Below are 23501 nucleotides of genomic sequence, written 5' to 3' on the forward strand. Positions count from 1 at the left end.
CAAAAAGTACCAAGAAACAGAACAGAGTTAGCTAAACAGGGCTAACATCACAGACGGCGTGACAGCAGACAAAGGGAAAGGCAGAGTTATGTAGACAGTCACACACACACAAGGGCTGATGGAATAACTAGAGACAGGTGAGAGCAATGAGGGGAGGAGTGCACAAGGAGAAAGCAGTCCAACACACAAGTAAAGCCAGACAACACACACCAAGGATGAAGCTTACACTATAAAAACAGGAAACACAAGAAAAAACAGTTACACAAAACATTCAAAATTCAAAACCATGACATAAAGTACATGCACATAAAGTCACTCTAAAAACCGTAAGAATCCATTTACTCCATTTTTCCTCTCTCACAAAAAGGCAATTTATCAAACTGAAAACAATCGCAATTCAATACAATTCAACCTCCTCGTATATCTTATTGGATTGTGATGTCAGGCACAAGTGGTAATAACTGCAGAGCACCACAGTGTGGAGCTCAGTGACCACGGAGTTAAAAAAAACAAGGAGCCTTTCCAGTTCCTCACTCCCCTCTCCACAATCTCCACGCGCTCCACACACACGCAAGGAGACGAAAATTACGCTGTCTTGACCCATCATCTCAAACCAAATCGACACCTGATGAATTTCCCCTCTTTTGTCGTGACGAGCGCTCGTCTCGGGCCGCGGCTCAAATTTGCTTTGACAGGCCGGCACCCGCAACTCAGAGGGATGAAGGCGGCCCATCTTCCCTTGTTAGATGAGGTGCATAAATACAGACACAGTTCATTAATAATTCTGTCACACAGGTAGGCTACAGAGACAATGGTGACACACTTTGCAGCTCGAGTCCCTGAACTCATCGGCTGCAAAGGCCCACTTAGATGTAGATATATACCTGAAAACTAAGAGGCTTTATGTTGTCACTACAGACTAAGGACTTACTTATCATCCATCGTGTATTACATTTAAAGTCTTCTGAACATCATCTCCTTGCATTTACCGCCTGTTACATACAACGGCCGTTCCTGATTGTATATAATCATTAGTTGTGCAACTTGTTTATCACTTCTCCACCAAGGCTACAGGCTAATAAGGATGTGTGAAGAAGCTACAAGGAGTCGTCAAGGTCAGGATTGCTCTCCCTACCAGCTGCTATCTATTTAAAACAGACCCAGCCCACCCAGACATGTATAAAGCTCGCGTTAGTCATTCTCTCCTTGGAGACACAGAGCAAACATCTGTGTGTTATGCCTCCCTCCCCCTCCGCAGATGCAACGGTCATCCTGTCAGCCCAAGTACACCGTCAACCTATTAATGAGCGCGTCTCCGAGTTTCTAACAACCGAACTCTTGTCCGACGCAAGTTTCTCCGAGCAGGCGGTTGAGTGTCTTAATCAAATCTTGTGCGAAATATTCAGGACACTTTTTGCAGAAGAGGTCGATTCAGGTAGAAGTCATTATCTCGCACTGATTTTTCTAATTAAATCTATACCAGACTCAAAGGAAGAGGGACACTGATAAAGAAGAAGAGAGAGCTGAGTTGGAGACTTTTAAGCTTTGAGATAGGAGCGCAAAGACGCGCTTCGACAATCACTTTCTATTGAATCAGATGACTGTTTTTCAGTGGACCTGAAAAAGAAAAAAGAAAAAATCAGTGCCCTCTCAGTCGAAGAGTAATCCTTGTTTCCTCACTCCTCAAAATAGCAAAAGCTTGAGGTCTGAGAAGGCCAAGTGGCCAGTTTTGTCACGCACCGCTGCTCTAAATAGTGCTCCGAGTACCTTGGGACAGTTATGGCCTGACTGTAAACTGTGACTGGATGGTGTCAGTGAGGTTTCTCCTGGCTACGGAGAATGCAAAGTGTTGACTACAATAAACTTGCGGTAGTAATCCGCCATCGTTTTCAGTGCGACCTTTAGTGGCTAGTGGAGCCCAAGGCGGGGTCCCTAAGAATTCCTTACAACAACTGGATGCCATGAGTCACAAAGCCCTCAGTGTAATTAGGATGAAGGAAGAGTGGAAGCAAACTGGCATGAGCGAGCAAAGAGATGGAGGGAGAGTAATTGCTAAGTCAAATAAGGAAATCAGAGAGTAGGAGTAAACAGATGAGAGAGCAAGACATCGCTCGGGGCGAGGTTCGGGGCTGTTTTTAATGTTATTTTGTTTGTACTGTCCATCTTCATTCAGAGGGGCGAAGTCCCCAGCGAGTCTGTCACAGCCATTCTTAATTCATGCACTAAGCAGGGGCAGTCAGAGGGGTTACGCTGCGGAGCCCTGCGAGCGCGTGTCCACAGAAACGCTCCGGGGTCGCGGTAATTATCACTGCATGTGTAATCACAAGTCATGAACCATTACCCGCACAATACGTCACCTTTTATCGCATGGATTTCTCCTTTGTCGCTCAGCCCGAGGTGCACATCGACAATTACGGTGCGAATTAAGCGGCAGACATGACTGACTGGATCAATTATTATGAAGTGTTAAAGGGCAGATTTTCCATTCGAGGGGGACCGTGTCAGGCCTGGTGTAGGAGTCTGTCTGTTTGGCTGACGCTCTGTGTAAAGGTTGCACTGCAGTGGTCTCTGTCAAGACTGTACCTGCTGCAAACACACAGCTTTCTTCTTGAAGCATTATCTCTCAGCGTGCACAAGCAGAGCAGCTGCAAGAACACTAATCCTACACAAAACGCTAATTACTCTTGATACATGATGCTGAGACTCTATTAGATCAAGTCAGAGTGAAGTCTCTTCAGTTAATGTGCGCATTCCAAATCTAATCACAATGAACATGCAGGCCTATTGTACGATATCACCGTTTTCTCCGTTTCAGGAAAAGATCCATTCACGCAAGCCCATCCTGTCTGCATCAGCATGGACTAAATCTGAACCTGAACTCTAAATAGTACACAGTACACATCTTTAATTGTGTATGGAGAACAATTATCCAACTATTCACCCTTTCCTTCCTTTTTTCTCCAGATGTAATGTTAATGAACACATTCAGGGTGCTTGCTAGGCTTTTCATTAATAATCACTGTCCACATTGCTCATCTCAAAGCGTGCCCCCATGGTGGCTCTGTTTACTAACCGAGTATTGGCTAAAGAAAGGGACAGGAACTTCAGAGAAAAGGAGACGCGTGGCCTCAGAATCCGAGGTTGGTCAGCTGGAAGATATGAAGACAGGAATGAAAACTGATGTGTCTTCTGCTGACTAATGTCATCATCAACTTTATACTTTATATCATGGCATGACCTGAAGTCATCCTCCAGACTGAATACGTCGACGCGTTTGTTTTGTTGAGGTTGGTTTTATCTCATTCAAACCTATGATATAGAAAACTGTCCGAGTCCCACCTTTGCCTTTGCCGTGAACTGGTCCAACCAAAATGCGTTTAAGCAGTTGGTGCAGTGTTTAATGCTGTCGCCTCACAGGTAGAAATTTAATTTTGCATTTTCTCCCCGCGCATTTGTTTATTTTCTTCAGGGGCTACCACTTCCTTCCACCATCCAGAGATATGCATGTTAGGTTAATTGGTAATTCTAAATAGGCCGCAGGTGTGCACAGTGAGTGAATGATTGTCTCTTTGTGTTATCCCTGTAATAGACTAGTGGCAAGTCCAGGGTATACCCTACACCCTCTGTGCCATTGACAGCTGGGATGTCTCTGGACCATAGACAGTATAAATATGGACGACGGAACTGCTCCTCAAAAGTGAAGCCAAAGCAAGTAGAGCTCCCCCTAGTGGCTGGCTGCAGTATAGGTCATAAGCTCCGCCTCCTCCATGTTAACGGATGAGACTTGGGCTTACCTGAAACGCTAAAATACACATCAAATAAAATTTTTTTCAAGGATTGTTTCTGTCATGTTAGGTAGTTAATATAATGTTGATGCATGTTCAAGTGTCAATTTGTTGGCTAAGTTTCGTTTTAGTCAGTTACTTGACGCTACAGAAACAGGATGTGACATAATGGCGACCACCAGTTGCCATGCCAACTGCTCCGTAAAGCGGTCTGGCTCCAAAGTCGCAAGATGGCGCTGCCCATATCCACGGGAAAATAGCGTCAGTTTGGCCAATGCTAGGAAGCGGCGACACATTGTCCATATTTATGCAGTCTATGGTCTGGAAGCAATTGCACTTGAACACACCACAGAGACTGGTGGCACATATATTCTACACCTGCGTGAAAGGAAATAACTCTCAAACACAATCTGGCCTGTAGATATAATACTTTACCCATCTTCATCATCTATAATCTATATCATACGTAGCCGTAACTACACAGTATGATAATTACAGTTCAGACATTTGCAGAAGAAACATGCAGAAACACAGAGAAAAGCTTGATTCCTTGTGCATGTGAGCATATGCACACATACACACACACATTTGCCCACACAGCTTGCGAGATCCCACCGAGCCCTGTGCTCTGACTCTGATTCACAGCTCTGTGTTTCTCTGCCTTCTGAACCCAGGTTTCTAATCAGAGAATTAGCCGCAGTTTCCCCCTGCCAAAATCCACACGGGAATCCATCTCACTTTGCCCACACAGTGGCTCAAGCCGCACACCAGCATTTGTCGGTATGTATGACAGAAAGAGAGAGAGACAGAGAGAGAGGGGGAAAGGGACAGATTTACAGACAGGAAGATCCTGGCAGCTAGTATCCAGGCTGGCTTTATTAAAGCCTATTAAGTGCACAATGACAACTACTAAATTTCCACGGTGTTGTTTCCACAAAGAATCATGATCTTTTATTTATGTATCAGACACATCCTTGGCCATACTGCTGGTGTTACTGCATGAATGTGAGCGTGTGTGCTGCTCTGTACCTGCTGTTATGGATGCTTCGGCTGAGAGCTGGGTTAGGCCAACTGTGCATTCAGCGTCGAGCCCAGTCTCTCAGAGCGTGATTAATGAGCGAGGAGATGGACGACCAGGGTGCATTCTAATCACCCACAAGGACAAGGGAAGATATGGAAGGGAAGACGGAGAGAGACTAAGAGAGGAAAGTAATAGATTATGTATTGATATTGCAATTTGCGTGAAGTGTTTTTGCTCACTTTAAAACCCCTCAGGGGAGCGCAAACCTGAATTCGCTAATGTTTTCACATGGTCACACAGGCTGAATATTCGTACAGCCTCAGAAGCGAAACACAGCGACATGAAAATAAGGAGAGGGCCTTACGGGTTTAGCTCTGGCAAGGCTCAGTCCAGTGGATCAGGAGGAATTGGCCCATGCAGTCGCATACTGCAACACCCACAGGGCCTCCCGCTTGCGCTTCCAAACCTGGCTCTCGAAATAAATTTGGTGAACTGTGCCGTTATTGTGGGGATAGTTGGAATTATCTATGCAAATTTGAAAGTGAGAGTGAGCTCCGTGAATGCTAATGGTGAGTGATGGAGAGAATTACAGCAGCCAGGTGGAGAAAAAAGCAGGAGGATTTGTTTGGATAGACTTTAAAGAAAAAAATTAAATAAATCCAACGTGGATGTTCACTTACAACGTTAAGTCTGTGATATTCAGTGCGTTCAAGGAGTCAGGTATTATGTATGGAAGTGTTGCAGTTAGGCTTATAATCTCATCTGCCTAATATTTGTCGAAGTAAGTTACATATTTCCTTTATTTCTGGATTAATGAATATATTTTAAAGCCAGGCACTGACACCAACATTTAAACTGAGGAGCCGATAGATTGACATTTTATTTGACATAGGCTTTTATGTGAGAAGGCTCTAATTCGGATACAATCTTAATCAGACTGTCAATTATAAGTTTTAGGCATGTGAAATCAAGTAGTGAACATCTGCTGAACCATAGGATGACCACACACACTGACAGGAGAAGTAAATAACATTGACCATCTTGTGACAATTCATTGTTCTGCTGGGAAACCTTTGGACCTGGCATTCATGTGGATGTTACTTATGCTGCATTCCAGAAAGCTGGGATGTCGGATTTATCTCACTTGGAGTGTACTAGGTGCGGCCTCAAAGCGTTCCAGGAGAACGAAGTTGAACATAAACAACAAACATGGCCGACTGCGATAAGATAATTTGTTTTGTTTCAGAAGTTACTGACAATGATCGAAATTGAGGTCTCCCAAATTTTTAGGTAAATAGGTAAAATACTTTCTCTCTGTGCTGAAAGCTAACGGTAGACGCTCAACAAACCTCCTCTTTTTTTGTCAGACTCGTTCGTTGCTGTTTTGTTACGTTACGTTAGGCTACACTTCATCTTCAACTTTATGCAGAGAGATTATAGTGACATATCTTCACGCAAAAGTCATGTTGTGTAATAGGACGATAGCTATTATGACCAAAAACAAACAGATAAATGCATTTTGTTGTCTAGTAAATTATGTTTTAACATTCACGGTGTGCATGTCCGTGGGCGCCGCCATTGTTCTGTGACGTCAGGCTGCTACATCTCGTAGCTCTTCAAGTGGCATTCCAGAGCACTTTTCCTAGTAGGAGGTTGGAAATTTCCATTTTCTGGAACGCAGCATTAGACATGTACCACCCACCTAGACCAGACCAGACACCCTCACCCCATAGCAATGACACTCCTTGATGGCAGCAGCCATCCCCAGCAATACACACACACAAAATGGTTTAGGAACAACTCAAAAAAACATGAAGGTGTTGACCTGGCCTCCAAATTCACTAGACACCACAGGACACCCTCAGAAGGCCCATGTCCATTCTCTGATGAGTCACAACTGTTTTGGAGGCACAAGGGAGACCTACACAATATTAAGAAGGTGGTCATAATGTTATGAGGAGATTAAGAAGCCGATCATTGGCTGGGAAAAAAATAAAATGCTGTCTTTGCAAAGTGTGTTCAAAGTATGTTTGTTTTTAGTGTTATGTTAATTATGTCCCATTCTTGTCTTTCCAGCAGCTCCAAGTCGGCCTTCAACAGACTCACAGTACGATTTCACTCACAAATATCAACTTTTGTTATGTAAACCGTAAAATTGTAAAGGGCCTTTAAAACAAAATTTTATATCAAGAAATTCCACTGTATTAATGTTTCATGCACTGCTGTGAAAGTAAACAAATATATAAACCTGACATGGAGCCAGAAAAACAACATATATCTCCAATATTTGCGGCTTCACTTTAAGCCGTGCTCCATCTACCTGTCCCTACTCATTCGTCTCCTTCTTACCACTACACTTTACTTTCTGTGTCCTGTGCTGCTTGCTATGCATCATGCTGGCCCAAAATGACGATTGATTGCAGTGCCACTGCCTTTGTAATCCGCTTAGGATGGATTTTGCATCTAAATCACTTTATTATTTATGTGCCTAACTCTTGCCAATGCCATTTGGAGGCAGTATGATTGGTGATCCATCACACATTATCCTTCACCGTGGTCATTAAAATTGTAATGGGATGGACCTTCACTATGAAACTTCCAGGTGGAAGGGAATGCAGATCTCTTGAGGGAGGGTCAAGCTCCTCAAAATAGGAGTCAACAGAAAAAGATTATCAGGTGTGTTTGCAAGCAGACAGGCTCTCCAGAGATGTTGTTAGTTTGCCCTCTCCCAGCTATCATCCTCTCTCTGCCGTTCTCCTCCTCCTCCTCTCTCCTCCTCTGCTGCAGAGTTGCACAGCAGCTTGTATCTTCATACATGGCCCCTCTTAGAAAAATACAGGATGTTATTCTTTCATTGTCCTTTTCCATCAGGGCTTCAATCACCAACTGCCAATCACACACACAGCTGCTGCCTCCTAGCAGACACTCATAAGGACACTGTGCCACATCAGGACAAAGTTGAAACAACCACCCCTGTAGATGAGAATATCAAGAAAAGATAGATACTCATCTTACCACGTAAAGGGAAAGAGTGACATGCATTGCAAATATTTGTTGTGACTACATCAGAGGAGTCTTAGGCAATCAACGTTTCATAAAAGCTCTGAGAAGCTTTTTTAAAAAAAAAAAAAAATCTGAGTTTGATTTTAACTGACGGCTATACAAAGTGCTGGATGGTAAGACAGGTTATTTATAGTCGACTCTATAGATACGGAGACTCGGCATCGACATGATCGGGAGGCTGCTGGGACAGCTCAGGGCAAAAAGTCTGTCACTCTTTGTCGCCATGGCAGCCCACTGAGGCCGCCGAAGAGCGAGGCCATAGAGATGCAGCAAATAGATCTCAGCGGGTGAAGAGGGAAACTGCTCACATGCGTTTGAGGTTCACGGATGCCAGCAATCATCATGTCACCGTGTCAAAAGGAATCCCCCCTGTCAGCCTTTCGCCAGAGGGAAGGGAACGCAACAAATGAGACATAGAGATATTTGCACTTCATGTGCCTCATCCTACAATACAGCAGCTGACCTCAGACGACTAATACTTGTCTGGTTGTGAGGGACTAATGTCATTCAAACATTTTTGGGAGGCCGTGGAGAGACTGAGGCATTGCACTGACTACAGACAATTCAATACTTGCGAGCAGGATTTGACTATGTTAGGCATTCACCCCTTTTAAAGCTGCAATAGTCAATAGATGAAATGTCTTTTTCTAAAGGCTAATATTGGCAAAGCCACGGCTAATTATCATTGTCTCTGCAGTTTCTCTCCATTCTGTGGAGCAATTTAGCGTTGTTTAACTCGTTGTTTATTTACTCATTTATTACCCACAACTTTACCGTCTTTGTTCGGTCTCAGTGCTCTTCTCTGGGTCGTTTTCAGCAACAGCAGGCAGCTGTATTCAGTGGAAACTACTAGCACCACCACTAGCATCAAGCAGAAGAATGATGCGCTAAGTAACCGGCTGGTGAAACATAGTGGAGCGTTTTGCAGCTAGTGGGCCAGATGTTTCCCTCGGGAGGTGGTGGAGACCAAAAACAGAGCTAAAAGAGCGTGAATTTAAGATGTACATTTGGAAGGTGGACAGAAACATGACTCGTTGTATAATAGCTACTAAAGCCAAATGCTATATACATTTTAATGCTTAGGTACCATGGTGAGACACATAAAAAATGAAATGATGGACTTTAGTGGTCTTTCCAGAAATAATTACTTGCAAACTAACTGCCAGAAAAACAAGTGTACTATAGCTATTCTTGAGACTTAAGTATACTAAAATGCTTGGTTCCACATACAGTAGGCAGAGGACACACTACTCACAGTTGAAAAATATACTATTCATTTTTTTTTATTATTTTTTTTGGGATGGTAATGAGACATATCCATGTGAAAAAAATTAAACATTTAAAGAAACATTTAGTTTTTCCCTCAAGTTTCTGCAGGAACCTTCCAAAACCACATGCTTGATGGGAACAAATTTAGTATCACTGCCAAAACTGTTTTCCCTGCAGGTTTTCTGTGTTTTATAGTGTTTATCGGGACACGTTTTAAATGTTTCAGCGCCACTGAAAGAGCGACAAGAGGGGGGAGAAAAAATGTCTGCTCCCATTCAACATTCAACATCTGTGCTCATGTGAAGTGCTTTCAGAGAAATGCCTTCGTGCTTGTAACTCTGAATTGCACAGAGATACAGATTCAGAATAGCATCGCACATACTGTTATTTAGTAATGATTGCCTGTGCTCACAATCCTAGATATGATCTCATGAACTCCTATTCATATTTGATAGGGTAATAGAGCATCCATTTTTCATTCAGCAGCGAGGGGAGGAAGGTGCTGCCAGCTGTGTCATTATAGAATTTTTGCATTTGTTTTGCAGCTGTTTGCATAGGCACACATACACAGCACATACAGTGACAGTTTCATCTTGAGTGTTGGCAGCATGCTAGGACCTTTGACCTGTGTGTATTACGGAGTACACGGATTAGTCATCGCCAGTGTGTCTGAGCAACTGAAGTGTATCTGTGCGGCAGCAGCAGCAGCAGCAGTATGATGTGATTATTCCAGTGACCTCTTTTCCAGCGACCATTGCCTTTTGTAAAGCATGCTTTTCAAAGGTTTCTCTGCCTCCACAACAACATGTTTTGGAGGAGGACAATCACAGTAAACACAGTCAGCGCCGGGCTAAAACACTAACATATATGAACGCTTTTCCTCCTGCACCACGGCAATACGAGCTTACCTCTGAAACCGGTGTGCAATCACCTTGCAGGTAATAACACTTTAATGAAACGTTTTCGAAGAGGAAGCCACATCCTTTGCGGAGGTCATTCCTCAACTCCAAATCATTATGTGGCTGATTCATTTCTCTGCCATGTTAATATAAAAAGCATCAGCTTGGGAGGATGAGACCGAGGGTGGGCCTTAATTGTCAATTAAGGATGTATCTCCCAGTCCGGCTCCCGCCACATGACTTGCAGATTGAGTGATAGCGGTGAGGGCCGGGTCGCCTCGCTCCGAGGTTGGTGTGAAATGAACTCTGAAGTAATGAAAATACTTTCCATTATGTTTGCCTTCTCAACCAAAAACAAGCAATCGCACATGAAGAGAGTCAAACAATTTGCAGAGAAGTCACAAATAAATCACCGACACTCTCTCCACGGATATGGCAGAGTGCTCCGTGATGGGCTTGGCTCTGTCTGGTGATGGACCTGGTTGTGAAGTGTTTTTAATAACGGATGTGTTTTTTCTGCTTATGCGCTGATTGCGGCATCCATAACACCAGATAGCAAACTAATGAGCGACTGCGCAAGCAAAAACACATTAGCCCCCATTAATCAAAAAAGGGGAGATTATCATTATCAGCTATTGATGTTTTGATAGAGAAACTGTAAAATGTAAAAATATCTTAATTTCTTCGGCAATCACAAGAGGTAATATCCAAGAACAAACCCAACAAACAGGTCTTAATTAACAGCAAAAAATCTCTTGGAAGGACGAAGAGTCAAGTCTAGTTTGGTGTTTACGATCATACTATATGCCGTGTAGAAACAGGAGACAGACCATCAACTCATCGTGTTGAGGAGGAGGCGGAGGAACCAAAGCAACCTCGCAACAATTTGCTCTCTTTTAACATTTTTATTCTGCACATAAATTACGTTTCATGTAACGTTCATCAACGAGTAGGCAGCCGTCTAGGCGATCTTATCCTCTCGGAGCAGTGCCTCAAAGTGATTGCTTATCTTTGTTGTCCTCATTATGTTATATTCAATAAAACAATTTCTTTCAATGCCAAACCTAACCCAGAAAGCTGCCCTGAGGATATTATTCTTTCACTACCAAACCTAACCCCAGAATCTGCCCCGAGGATACTATGCAATGGTGTATGAGCAGTTAGAAACATCTACTTCAGACTTAAGTTGACAAAAACATGTTTTCCGAATTGTCCAAAAGGACTCTCAGCAAAAAACCACGACCGAACTCCGTAACTTCTTAACAGACTCAATAACTCCATATGGCTGTTGCGCATTGCTTTCTCTGATCATCTGCTGCTGATGTTCATGCTACAAAAGGAGCATCTCACTTGAATCAAAGGTGGCCATATGTAGTATTATCCATTCATGATCAGTTTAAAATTAGCATAGCATAGCAGCAGTGTCTAGGAGCATGCTCTGCAGAAGCTTCGCAATTCATCCCTAGGCTTCACAAAGATGTTTTACTTCACAAAGATATGGCCCCAGACAATGGCCTTCACATACAAAACGAATTCTACATTCAAACTTCAGTGGTAGCTTTGTTTCCTTCTGCTGGTGAAGTCGCAAAACTGTGTAAGCCGAACGCTTTCCTAAATTTCCTCAAATTGTCTAGAAAGTTACCTTCTGACTCATCTCTTTCATTCTCTCAAACATTTCGCCTCCCAGCCACGAGCGAAGCAAATGTGAGCAAAGAAAAACTTTTCACAGCCAACATCCACAAAAAACAACCCGCTACAAAGTGCCCGCAGTGGAGAAAATCAATGCTTGCACAGCATATTGTAGCTGCATCCCAGGCCACTTACCATATTCTGTTCTGCTCTAAATAGTGTGTCACAAGAAGTTTGACATACTTTTCGCAAGTTGCTGCTCAGTGAATGTTAAAATCAAACTGTGCTTACATCCACTAGTGGATCAGTTAACGGATTCAACAGGGATTTTCTCCAAAACAGCGTGACAACAAACGCAGACACTTCAGCATTTAGGAGCCGAGGGAAGGTCTAAACTAAAACTCTGAGAGATGCCCGAGGCATTTTGTGTTCCCGAGAGAGACAATCCATTCCTCCAGCAAAGATCAGGCTTTAACAAAACATTCTGTATTTCAAGTAGAAAGTTTTTGAGCAGTGTCCTAAGACGGTCTCTTAAAATGGAATCTGCAATCCAAGTGACACAGAAATATCTCACAATAGGGAGAAAAAGACAAAGATGACTCACCAAGAGGCTGTCCAGCGATGATGCGGGCGTTTTCTCCCGCCACGGCCGCTCTGGCATTCCTTTCGTTCACGTACTGTACGAAGGCGTAACCCTTGTGCACGGAGCAACCCACTATCTTGCCATACTTGGCGAAGATGACCTCTATGTCGGTCTTCTTGACGATGGCTGTGTTGAGGTTGCCAATAAAAACTCTTGAGTTGAGGGAACGAGGGTCATTCTTGTTGGTCACGTTGCTGGTCTGGGTTTTACCAGTCATTCTCCTCCAGTTGCCCTCCTGGGACACAGACAGAAGGGGGGAGGATGGGAATAGCTTTAGAGGTTGGACAGGCCAACGCCGGCTAATTCTGCTCCTAAAGAAAGTCCCTAAGTATTCAATATTAAACTGATAAATGTAAAACTACTAAACTGTGTTTGATGTGAACTGTATTGAGAGAAATGCAATTAACCGGTAAACTATCCAGTCTTTCAAAATGCCACTTTTCTAGAGTCTTTTCTTGACAGTGGAGTCTTCAACAAGTGACCACTCTGTCTGTGAAGGTTCTCCGTCATCCAGGTCATGGTATATCCAACAAAGGTTCAAAAAAGGCAACTGGACTTGTAGAGTTTTTCTGAGAAGACGTTTCACCACTCATTCGAGTAGCTTCTTCAGTTCTAGGGGACTGGTGGGAAGTGTGAGGTTGAAGGAGGTTTGAGGAGTTCCTATTTAAACCTCAGACTTCCCACCAGTCCCCTAGAACTGAAGAAGCTACTCGGATGAGTGGTGAAATGTCTTCTCAGAAAAACTCTACAAGTCCAGTTGCCTTTTTTGAACCTTTGTTGGATAAGTGACCACTCACCACCTGCTTTTTAGCTAACTACCTAGCTCCTGTTAAACAAACCAGATGTTTACTTCACTTCCAGGGTTATATCCTATTCTGGAAAAATAGGAATCCCTTTACTGCCACACAGGTCCATAATGCCATCCATTGCCTTGTGTGGATGAATCTGAAAAAACGTTTGTGCTTATATGCCAGTTAGGATATGTAAAAAACAACTGCTAGCACAGTTAGCCACTTAGCTTCTACTAGCTTTCCTACTCAATAGGAAAGCTAATTTTGAATGCGCTGTTAGCTGTTGCGCACAAACTGCTAACCTTTATTTTTTAACTACTTTTAAAGCCTAAAAGGCTCCACATGCTAGTCATGTAGCCAGCTTAGTAGCTATGTTGGCTTGTGACACTGGATTATTTGCTTAATTCAGTTAAATTGTTCACTTTAAATATGTTTTTAGGCTCACTGTGGTTTGTATAGCAGTTAGAGCTAGCTTAATAGCTAGCTGACGGCCACTACAAATGGATGTATTACTGGGCCTGTTAAGTGGCTAGGTGCGTGTGACTGACCATTTTCACAGCAGACATTTTGACTTATCACAGCAGGGAATAGCAGAGGTGTAGGCAATTTATGATGGCTGCGTTCCACTAAGGGGAGACCTTGCTTTTGAGCATGCTGCTTCGCTATCATGGCTTACCCTGACATTTAATAGAACTTAGCTGCGCTTTCCCTACTGTGACAAGTCAAAATGTCCACCATGAAAAAAGGTCTATTACCTTATGACAAATCCACTGTCATGAAAAGTGACATTATGGAACAAAATGCAGCATGAATAAAAACAGGCATAAGGAAATAAAAACAGACTTTTGAAAAAGGAACACACATTTGTTAATACAAGATGCATTTGAAGTGGTCATAAATTAATAAAGTGAACCATGTTTTATAAAATTAAGATGATATCTGTTGATTTATTTCATGATTAATGTTTTTATTTATTTAATATTGAACACCCGGAGCATAAAAGTACAAGGTTAGTGATTTTTCTACTTCCCTGTTTTATGATGGAGGCTTTTGTTGTTGAAGGCTTACTTTACAGTGTGTAACCAATGTATTGAAAAGTGCAAGGTCACTGGGCAGTCAACTGCTTACCTAAGTCACATTTTTCATGGTTGAAATGCTACCGCCGGATGGCTGAGGCGGGGGAGAATTAGAAAGAGCAACAATATGTGAATGTCGCAGTAGTTTCCTCTCGCTTTGTGAGAAACCAACTACAGTGGCTGTCAGAGAGACTGCTTTGCTATCTCAATACCCATATTGTTGCATCCCTAATGCTTTGTGTGCCATTTCACTGATCAGAGAATGCGTAGGTTGTAATTCGTGTTACAGTTTTATTCAGACTTTTTTTTTTGTGCTGTCATGTTATCAGCATACATTAGCATCAGCTTTTGTAGGCCTCCCCTGCAATTATTTCTAAGTGACCTTTTCATTGCGTGAAAGTTGTTTTTTATGAAAGATGAGTGGCTGCAGGATCAGGGAATTCCTTCCCAAGGAAAGGATGTACAATTATAACTGTTTATTTAACTACCATTATCATGAAGTAGACAGGCACACAAATACATAGATATATCCTACATATTTACGTTTGATTTGCTTTTCACTCCAAGTGCATGATTTTTGTCTTTATAGCTGTATAAATCCAGGTTTTCATTACAGTTCATGTTCCAAAATGGATTACACTTAGTGCATTAAATACTGTGAAATATTGTGAAGAAAACACTGAATATTCAATATTCGCCTGCTCTGAGCCTCTGTCTCTGACACACGGTGATAACAACTATTCAGCTTTGAGACGAAGAACCTGAATAATGGATCCAATCCTCAGTAAATAGGATTAGTAACCAAGGTAACACTGATGTTGTTGGAATATCGCACATGCACACACATTTTCTCACTGGCAGTCCCCCCACCCCAACCCTTTATCCAACATTATTTTCCACTGCAGATTCCTACAGCTCAGCCACTTTGACACAGCGTAGCCGCGGTCTCTTCACAAACACACAATGTGGTTTTATTGTGGAGAGCTATCCTGTAATGGGTTTGCTCAGCTAATTATATGGCGTGAGATTATGCTTAAAATACAGAGAAGGGATGTAATTCACAAACTGAACGATGATGACATTCTGTCTTGAGGTTGCCTAATCTAAACCTACAGGAGAAGAAGAGAGCTGCCCAGTCATCCAGAAAACTAGAGCAGCCAAGTGATTTACAGAAGAGATATTCTCTGCCAGACATCCTTTACCCCTGAGCCTTAGATCATATGAAATATTCTGCTGCTCTTTCAATCATTTCACTTGGAAAGCACCAAAATCGTAATGGTATTTTCTTGTCTATTAACACCCACTACGTCCATGTGACGATTCATGTATACAGCGCTGCATCACTGTGTTGTTTCTGCATGTGGGCTGCTGCTCGCCATCGCTCAAGTGGCCTTGACATTTATCAGCAGCAGCCACTGGAAATTAATGTGTTGCAGGCGCGCAGACGTACAGTACATGCGCCAACTCGAATGAGCTCCACAATGACCACCTAACAGTGGTTTAAATCCCCAGTCTGACACCCGTCCCATATTGATGTGCGCGGACAGGTCACGGGGAACATGACAAATCAGTGCACAAGCGTTAGATTGCCTCTCCTGTCAGATAAATCAGGTCATGGAGTCTTTTTACAGCTCCTCGCTGTTGTATTTCATGTTGTCTTCTCACTTGTTTTCTTTGGACCAGGACACTAATTTATTCCATCAGTGGCTTTCCTGCTGACCTTGCCTTTTCGCAAATTTACAGCCTCCATTAAGCTTCTCATCCTATGAGGTGATAGCGTCATGAGGAGAAACACGGGAAAGCCGGACAGGAAGAGATAGGGAACGTAATTGGCAAAAGAATTGTTTTAGAGGACTTGACATTTGTTATCAAAAAAGAGGAGCACAAAGAAGAGCTCCAACCCAGAAATGCAGTCTGCAAACTGCTTTTAGAGAAAAAAAAAAAAAAAAAAAAAAGATGACCCAGTGTTCAAAGCCCACTCTTTAAAAATGATTACAGCTTCTACGGTGCTGCCTTTTGTCAGTTAAGAGCAGAAGACAAATTCATTTTCACTTTCATGCCGGTGTGGTCATGTCAGAATAGGTGACACATTTTTCAAAAGGGGGATGTCTCCTTTCGGAACGAAACACTTTGCTGCTCTGGCATTACAGAAAAGACTGGCAAGCTTTGACTTTAATACGCCACGGGGCAGAATTCCCAATCTCATGCCACTGATGAATAAATATGGATAAGGTCAGCGGAAAAAGCAACAAGGTCACAGGTTTGAGAGCATTGCCGTGTTGAGATAATGGTTGAGTGAAAAAAAAGGAAGGATTTAGTGCAGGAGCAGCCATATTACTGAGTCCTCCCTGGCTCTGTAATGCATTGTGCCTTGGTAGACAGGCTCTTAAAAGGTTGTTGTTTGGGTCTGGCCACCTGCCTGATTTATAGACATTTTTTCATGGAGGGAGGGAACTCATTGAATTGATTCCTTTTGTAATTTCCTACCACTCCACCACTGTACATTTCTCTTCGCCATGCCTCAGCCACTCTGCTCTGATTGTTGCCTAGGCAGCTTGACGGGCTGAGAAAAGGCTGGAGAAGCTGCTCACTGAAACAGAACCGAGAAAGGTAACCTGATACACCTTTTCCAATGGTGTTGCTGCCATGTACCGCAGAGTTGGAATAATTGCTTCACGGATTCCTTCCATTTATATCTTGTCTTAAAATGTGTCTGCCTGTGAAAGCAACGGCAACAACTGAGGAAAAAAAAAAATCTCTCCGTTTGTATATCAATGCAACTATTTGTATTGGGGGCTGCAGAGCATTCCAGTGGTGCAGCCAGCCATACATTTGTGCCCTTCTGTGAATTGTGGTCAGAGGCTGAAACTGTTCCCCCCCGCAAAGACAAACTGCAGTCACAACATTTTGTCTGATCTTAAGGTAAGAGAACAGTCGCGGAAATTAAATTTAATATGAAGAGAATAGAGGCCATAAACAAATTAAATGTCATATAGGACGTTCCACGTTTCTGCCTGCCTCTTGAAAAATGACTCCAGCCTCCAAGATAGAGAGACATAAACCTAATTTCCCCCACATTTTCAATCAGCTGCTGCCCTTTGGCTTTATGAGGCAGGGTACACAGTGCCAGGCTGGAATTCAATTCAGAATTCACAGACAGCAAAGATGGTCTATAAAAAAGAGGATGAGGAGGAGGAAGAAGAAGAGCTCTAATTGAGCCAGCCAAATGAGTTTAAAGTGCTGTAAACGCAAATTATATTTTGGTCAATGGGACGTTTACACAGCTTCATTATTTATGGCTATCACATGACATTATTGAGGATTCGTTTCCTCAATAGCTGCACAGAGCAAGAGAGTAAAATGCTTTTGAGGTAGTAGTTATTAATAAAGTTACTATCAGTGTTGATTACTATTTTATGACAAGCATTTATACATGTATTCAAACAGTTTTATAGCCATTTTCAGCTGTGTTCAGCTTTTAATGTTGTTTTTTAGAGCAGCAACATTACTGTTTTAGCTTGCTGTCAAATCTGTGGTCTGTTTTCACACCCACCTAGCCCCTGTATATCCGGCATCCACCATATATATCCAGCATCTAAACAGAAGACAAATGAAGGTGATGACGAGCTGCCAAACAAAGTGAAGTATTTAGAAAATGCCAGAAATTCCCTCAGGAGATGTTGGAGATCAAAACTGAGCTACAGGAGAGTGAATGCTGGACTTGCAAGCATTCACGGAGAATCTGTACCAAGACTATATTGTGACTGAAACTGTTGCAGTGATAATTATCAATTTATGTCGAAGTTTTCATCAGCTTGACTGACCGTTTTAGCTTTTCAGCTAATTGTTTTGGTTTGACAAACAGCAACTTTTCTGTTTTAGTACTCTCTAAGCCAGAAATGCTATCTGCCCAGCACCTAAACAACGGACAGGCAAGGTTTACAACTAGCTACTACGACTGTGATCAGTGATCACTTAAACGTTTGGTGAAATCAAACCGAAGAAAAACAAAAGTAGAACTCAGGGCTATGTTTAATAGTGAAAGTAAGAGGATTTCCAGATGTACAATGCGAAGGGAACTCAAGAGATTGGGACTGAACAGCTGTGTAGCCTTAAGAAAACCACTAATCAGTGAGGCTAACCAGAAAAAAAAATGTCTTCAATTTGCTAGGGAGCATAAAGATTGGACTCTGGAGCAATGGAAGAAGGTCATGTGGTCTGATGAGTCCAGATTTACCCTGTTCCAGAGTGATGGGGGCATCAGGGTAAGAAGAGAGGCAGATGAAGTGATGCACCCATCATGCCTAGTGTCTACTGTACAAGCCTGTGGGGGCAGTGTTATGATCTGGGGTTGCTGCAGTTGCTCAGGTCTAGGTTCAACAACATTATGTGCCCAAAGAATGAGGTCAGCTGACTACCTGAATATACTGAATGACCAGGTTATTCCATCAATGGATTTTTTTCTTCCCTGATGTTCACGGGTATATTCCAAGATGACAATTCCAGGATTCATGGGGCTCAGACTGTGAAAGAGTGGTTCAGGGAGCATGAGGCATCATTTTCACATGGATTGGCCACCACAGAGTCCAGACCTTGACCCCATTGAGAATCTTTGGGATGTGCTGGAGCAGGCTTTGTGCAGTGATCACACAGCAGGTCTCCCATCATCAATACAAGATCTTGGTGAAAAATGAACTGGATGGAAATAAATCTTGTGACATTGCAGAAGCTTATAGAAACAATGCCACAGTGAATGCGTGCTGTAATCAAAGCTAATGGCGGTCCAACAAAATATTAGAGTGTGTGACCTTTATTTTTGGTGGCGACTTTTTTTTGGCCAGGCAGTGTGTGTCCCTCAAGACTTGGTGGAGAGATAAGCAGAAGTAAAAACAGAAAACGTTGCACCAACATTGACCATTCTAATGTATGTTACTGTTTGTCTGCTGGGTGTGTAAACAGACAAATGTTTGCTAGCATGCTGTTGCTTGCTATCGTTCATCTCTAAATAAATATAGACTAAAATTAATTTCTCTAATTCCATCTCTAAAGAAAAGTGCTCGTTTCACCGTCCCAATTTCGGAGTTGCTGGTGGTGACCAAAGCGGGGAGTAAAAATTGGAAAATGCTAATGTTAGCAATGTAAGCCAACAAGTTAGCCATATCTTCTCAATTTTATGTTTGGTTTTCACTGCAGTTCAAGTTTATGCGCTTGACAGCATCAGAGCAAAGTAGCACCACAATGTTTGCCCCATTTATCCATCCATTCAGCTATTCAAAAGGTGAAAATATTCAAGTCTCACATTCAAGAACACTCATTTAGTTTGTTCCCTTCAGTTTGCATTTACTTGTGCTAGATAATGTCAAGTCAAAGGAGATCTAGTAAATCTTTCTTGGATTCTTATTAGCAATTGCATGCAGCATTTAAAACAAATATGTTGTACTTACTAAATATTCATTATTTCATATGTGCTAGAGAATTCCCTTATACTTGGGTGGTTATGGTCTCTGGAGAATTGCATATCCTATGAGAAAGACATATCATATGCACCTCATACATCTTATCTAACTTCAATACCACAGCCTCTTACAGCAGGGCCCTTTTTTCTCTTACCTGCAGCAAATCTCATTTCACTACAAATAGTACCTATATGCTTTGCAGCTCCAGCCATTTTTATTCCCCCCGAACTTTGTTCTCAGAAAATCCATTGGCTATTAGAAAGCCTGGAGCAATGATACAATTAGCTGACATGCAAATGGAGTCATTTCTCAGCTGGCCCTCATTCACCTGCGCTGGGGAGCCGGGTAATATGCATTTGGAGAAGCTCCTGTGTGCCGGGGCATAGCAGACATTGGATGATATACAAGTGGAATTTCTTATTGTCCAGGAGGGAGTCGGCTGTTTGCGACAGACAGGGGAATGCTTCACCCGAAATGACAAGATTTCATTTCTTTCAATGGTGGTATACAGCTGCACAGAGTTGAAACTAATCTGGTCAAACACCGTGAGCTGTCGAGCGCAGAATAGATCAATCTCAGTCTGCTCTTAATCCAATTTGATTGGTAAGGATAGCACCAGGGTGATATAAAACCCACTCTGCATGATTGTTTTGAAAGCTTCCTCTTCACTATGGAACATAGCTCCACGGGATGTTTAAAAGCTTTCTATCCATAGTACAGCTAGATATTCCCATTTTCTCAAAATGGACAAGCAGACATGCAGCCTCTAAAATCAACATCGAGACACTTAATGCTGAAAACCTTCACTTAAGAAAAAGAGATAAATCACAACTGCTCTAACTACTTCCTGTATTGTTGGTTACAACGGCAACGCATCTGGTTTTATGCGCTTATGAGATGTTTTGAATGCAAATCGTTATCTTTGAGATGTGGTGTTGTGTAAATGAAGGCTTACAAATTAGAAATGGAAATGTGCCAGTGTATAAGTACCTTCTCCGAGGAATAAATAAAATTTACATAAAGTTTATGTGCTTATCCATCTCCATGCTAAGTGCACGCTGACTCACTCCAACTTTTAAACTTGCATGGTAATCGCATCCACTCGTCTTTTTTTAAACAGAAATGAAGACATCATGTCTGCTACAGTTTACTCTTACTATCTGGAAACTCTGGTTACTCTCAGAGAATATTACATTTGAGATACAGTCAGTCAAGGCTGTTTATATCAACAGTATCATGCACAACTATTGCACTGACTATGACTATAATAACTACAATTTGTGAAACCTTTGCATAGTTGCTGGATGTTATTACAATAATGAAGATAAATTTAACTTTCATTCTTCTTTCATCTCTGTTTTTGGTGTCTGCCAGATCCATACCAAAATATCTGGATCTCTAGTGTTCACCACAGCAGGTAGTGTACAGTAGAGTTTTATACATATGGAATCAGACATCAGTGGAAAGGCATTCAAGTAGTATTTTTGATCTAAAACTGGATCACTTGTTCACTTGACTACAGCCGTTTGTAGTGACACGGATAATTATCAGCTGAATTTGCAGCGTCCCTGAGCTTGACTGAGCGTCTCAGCTGTTTTCTGATGATAATTTTAGTTCCAAGAGCCGTAACTTTAGTGGTTTATCTCAGTCTTAAGTCTCTGCTTTCAGCCCCATCTAGCTGTTGTTTTCAGAAAAATAGTTAATGACTAGCTGGCAAACATTGTGAAGTGTTTAGCAGTTAAAAAATCCGATATTTCCGAGGTGGTGGAGACCAAAACAGAGTTACAAGGAGAATGAATTCAAGCAGAATCTGTATGTATTATTTGACTATAATGTGGTTGAAGTCCTTTGCAGTACAATTATTAGAGGCTAGATTAGTTAAAGTAAGTCTAATGTTCTTTCACCTTTTACTTCTGTTTTTGGTCTCTACCAGATCCTGAGGAAAATATCTGGGCCTTCAGCTGATGAGTGCTCCACTATGTTCATTATAACTTTCTTTCTGAGGCTGACACTGAATACCTAGAATACGGTAGGATTTAGAGCTTTTTCACTGGAATCAGCTTTCTGATGCGACCAATACCGGCAACATGAGAGAGGTGAGAATGAACCAAAACTGTAAAGTAGTGGGTCATAAAACTTGCAACTGAAAGATAACATAAAGTTCAGCAGAGCTGATGGAAACTGCTGCAGAGCTGGGTAATAATTCTCTGTGGGTTCATCACTATAGGCAACCACCAGGTGAATACAAAGATGTTGAGTATAGCGACTTTAAAGCAAAGAACTGTGAACAAACTGCAGAACAGAGCATATTCTGTAGACAGAACTCCTGTTTGCACTACTGTAAAAAAAATAATAATTTAATTAAAACTGTAAACACTATCCTACTGACTGTAAACTACAAAGTGTGATTCCTCCTTAGGGGATGTTAATAACATTGTTCAAGGAAATATTTTAATTGGTAACTGCATTAAAATCAGTACAACACAATCAATAACATAAATGCAAAGTGATACAAATAATCTAAAGTGTTCAAACCTACTGAAATTTCGTTAAGGAATGCTTTGATTCTGTGGATATAACATATTTGGCCGGTGACCGTTCCGCCCTCCTCATTAAATCTGGATGTGTCATCATTAGCGCTCCAAGTTGCAGCTGCAGCTGGGACAAATTTTTAATGGGGGCAAATTAGCATTTGTTAACATCCACTCTGCAGGAGAGGTAAAACAAAGTCCCAACTCTTCATTAGGAGCATTAATCCACACCTTAAAAAGTGTTTGACTGCGACAGAAACACAAACTGCAGCCGGGGTTTTGGTATCTCAGAAAGTCACACAGCAGAGCATTTTGTCAGCGTTCTACAATTAACAGTTTGCAGAAGGATATTCCTTATTTATGGACGCCCCTGCCAGCTACACTGTGCTCGATAGCTTGTATTGTGAGAGGATGACAGGCAATTTTTGGCTTCAAAGGCTTGGCAACAGCTCAGTTGAATGTAAATGACCTTAAAATTCACAGGTTTCATTTATGGAATTACTATGCAGAAAAGCAGGGATATTATCTGTATAATGTTATCAAAATAAGCTAATTTTTCACATTTTATGCATTTTGCTCTCTTTGTGGGTTGTGAATATGAATGCGCTGCGGTGTGCTTCCCTTTTGAGTCAAACTCTGAGAGGGTATAGGGAAGATATATTTGGCAACCCTTCTTCTCTGGTGGTTTTGCACAGAGCGGCTGGTCGGCCATCTGTAGCCTTGCCGTGACCTAGGTGCGAGTGCAGACCATCGTACGGCCACAGCTGCCCTTCCCCGTAGCACCGCCCGGCGCCGAAGCGGCTTCGCGAGAATCTCACCCTCCTTTCCGCTGGTGCGATGACTTGAACGCACTGAAAGGCAAAGTCGTGCTCTCCATCTGCTGCGAGGCGCAGCTGGCCGGACCATACGTTCACACCGCGAGCAGCACAATCAATCAAGTCTCGTCATGTTGAGGTAAGCAGCCAGGAACACTCAGACTAGACCGGGGGAAGTTGGCCAAGAAAAAGTTGGCCATGGCTTTCCTATATGTGGCCACCAGGCTTCAACGAGCAGGTTTTCCCTCGTCGCTGTTTTCCAATGTCAATTTCATTTTTATTCATTATCACTTTGCCTGCCAAGTGTAAAATGGAAGCAGAGTTTACTCTAGCTAATCATTGCTCTACATGCAAAGTATAACTATTTAATAGCTATTGGTATTTAGGACTCAGGGTCACTTTGTAAAATCTAAATTTCAGAAAGCATTTGTTGGTCAAACAGTTTCAATAAGTAGATGACGGTGGTTCTCCCACTGACTTAAAATAACACTGGCAGTTCAGTGTGAAGGGGCCTGTGGGAAAT

At 42.2% G+C, this 23501-nt stretch overlaps 1 protein-coding gene across 1 annotated transcript in view; it reads right to left on the minus strand.

The window, feature by feature from the left end:
- ralyl (RALY RNA binding protein like) overlaps positions 1-12656 on the minus strand; it is a 52956-nt gene extending 40300 nt beyond the window's left edge. The window contains exon 1 of the mRNA XM_084566366.1: positions 12271-12656. Coding sequence (XP_084422492.1) covers positions 12271-12526 — 256 coding nt within the window. The 5' untranslated portion in view covers positions 12527-12656. The remainder of the gene's footprint in view (positions 1-12270) is intronic.
- Positions 12657-23501: the final 10845 nt, after the last annotated feature.

Source organism: Chelon labrosus (genome assembly GCF_963514085.1).
Source record: "Chelon labrosus genome assembly, chromosome: 18".
Classification (NCBI taxonomy): domain Eukaryota; kingdom Metazoa; phylum Chordata; class Actinopteri; order Mugiliformes; family Mugilidae; genus Chelon; species Chelon labrosus.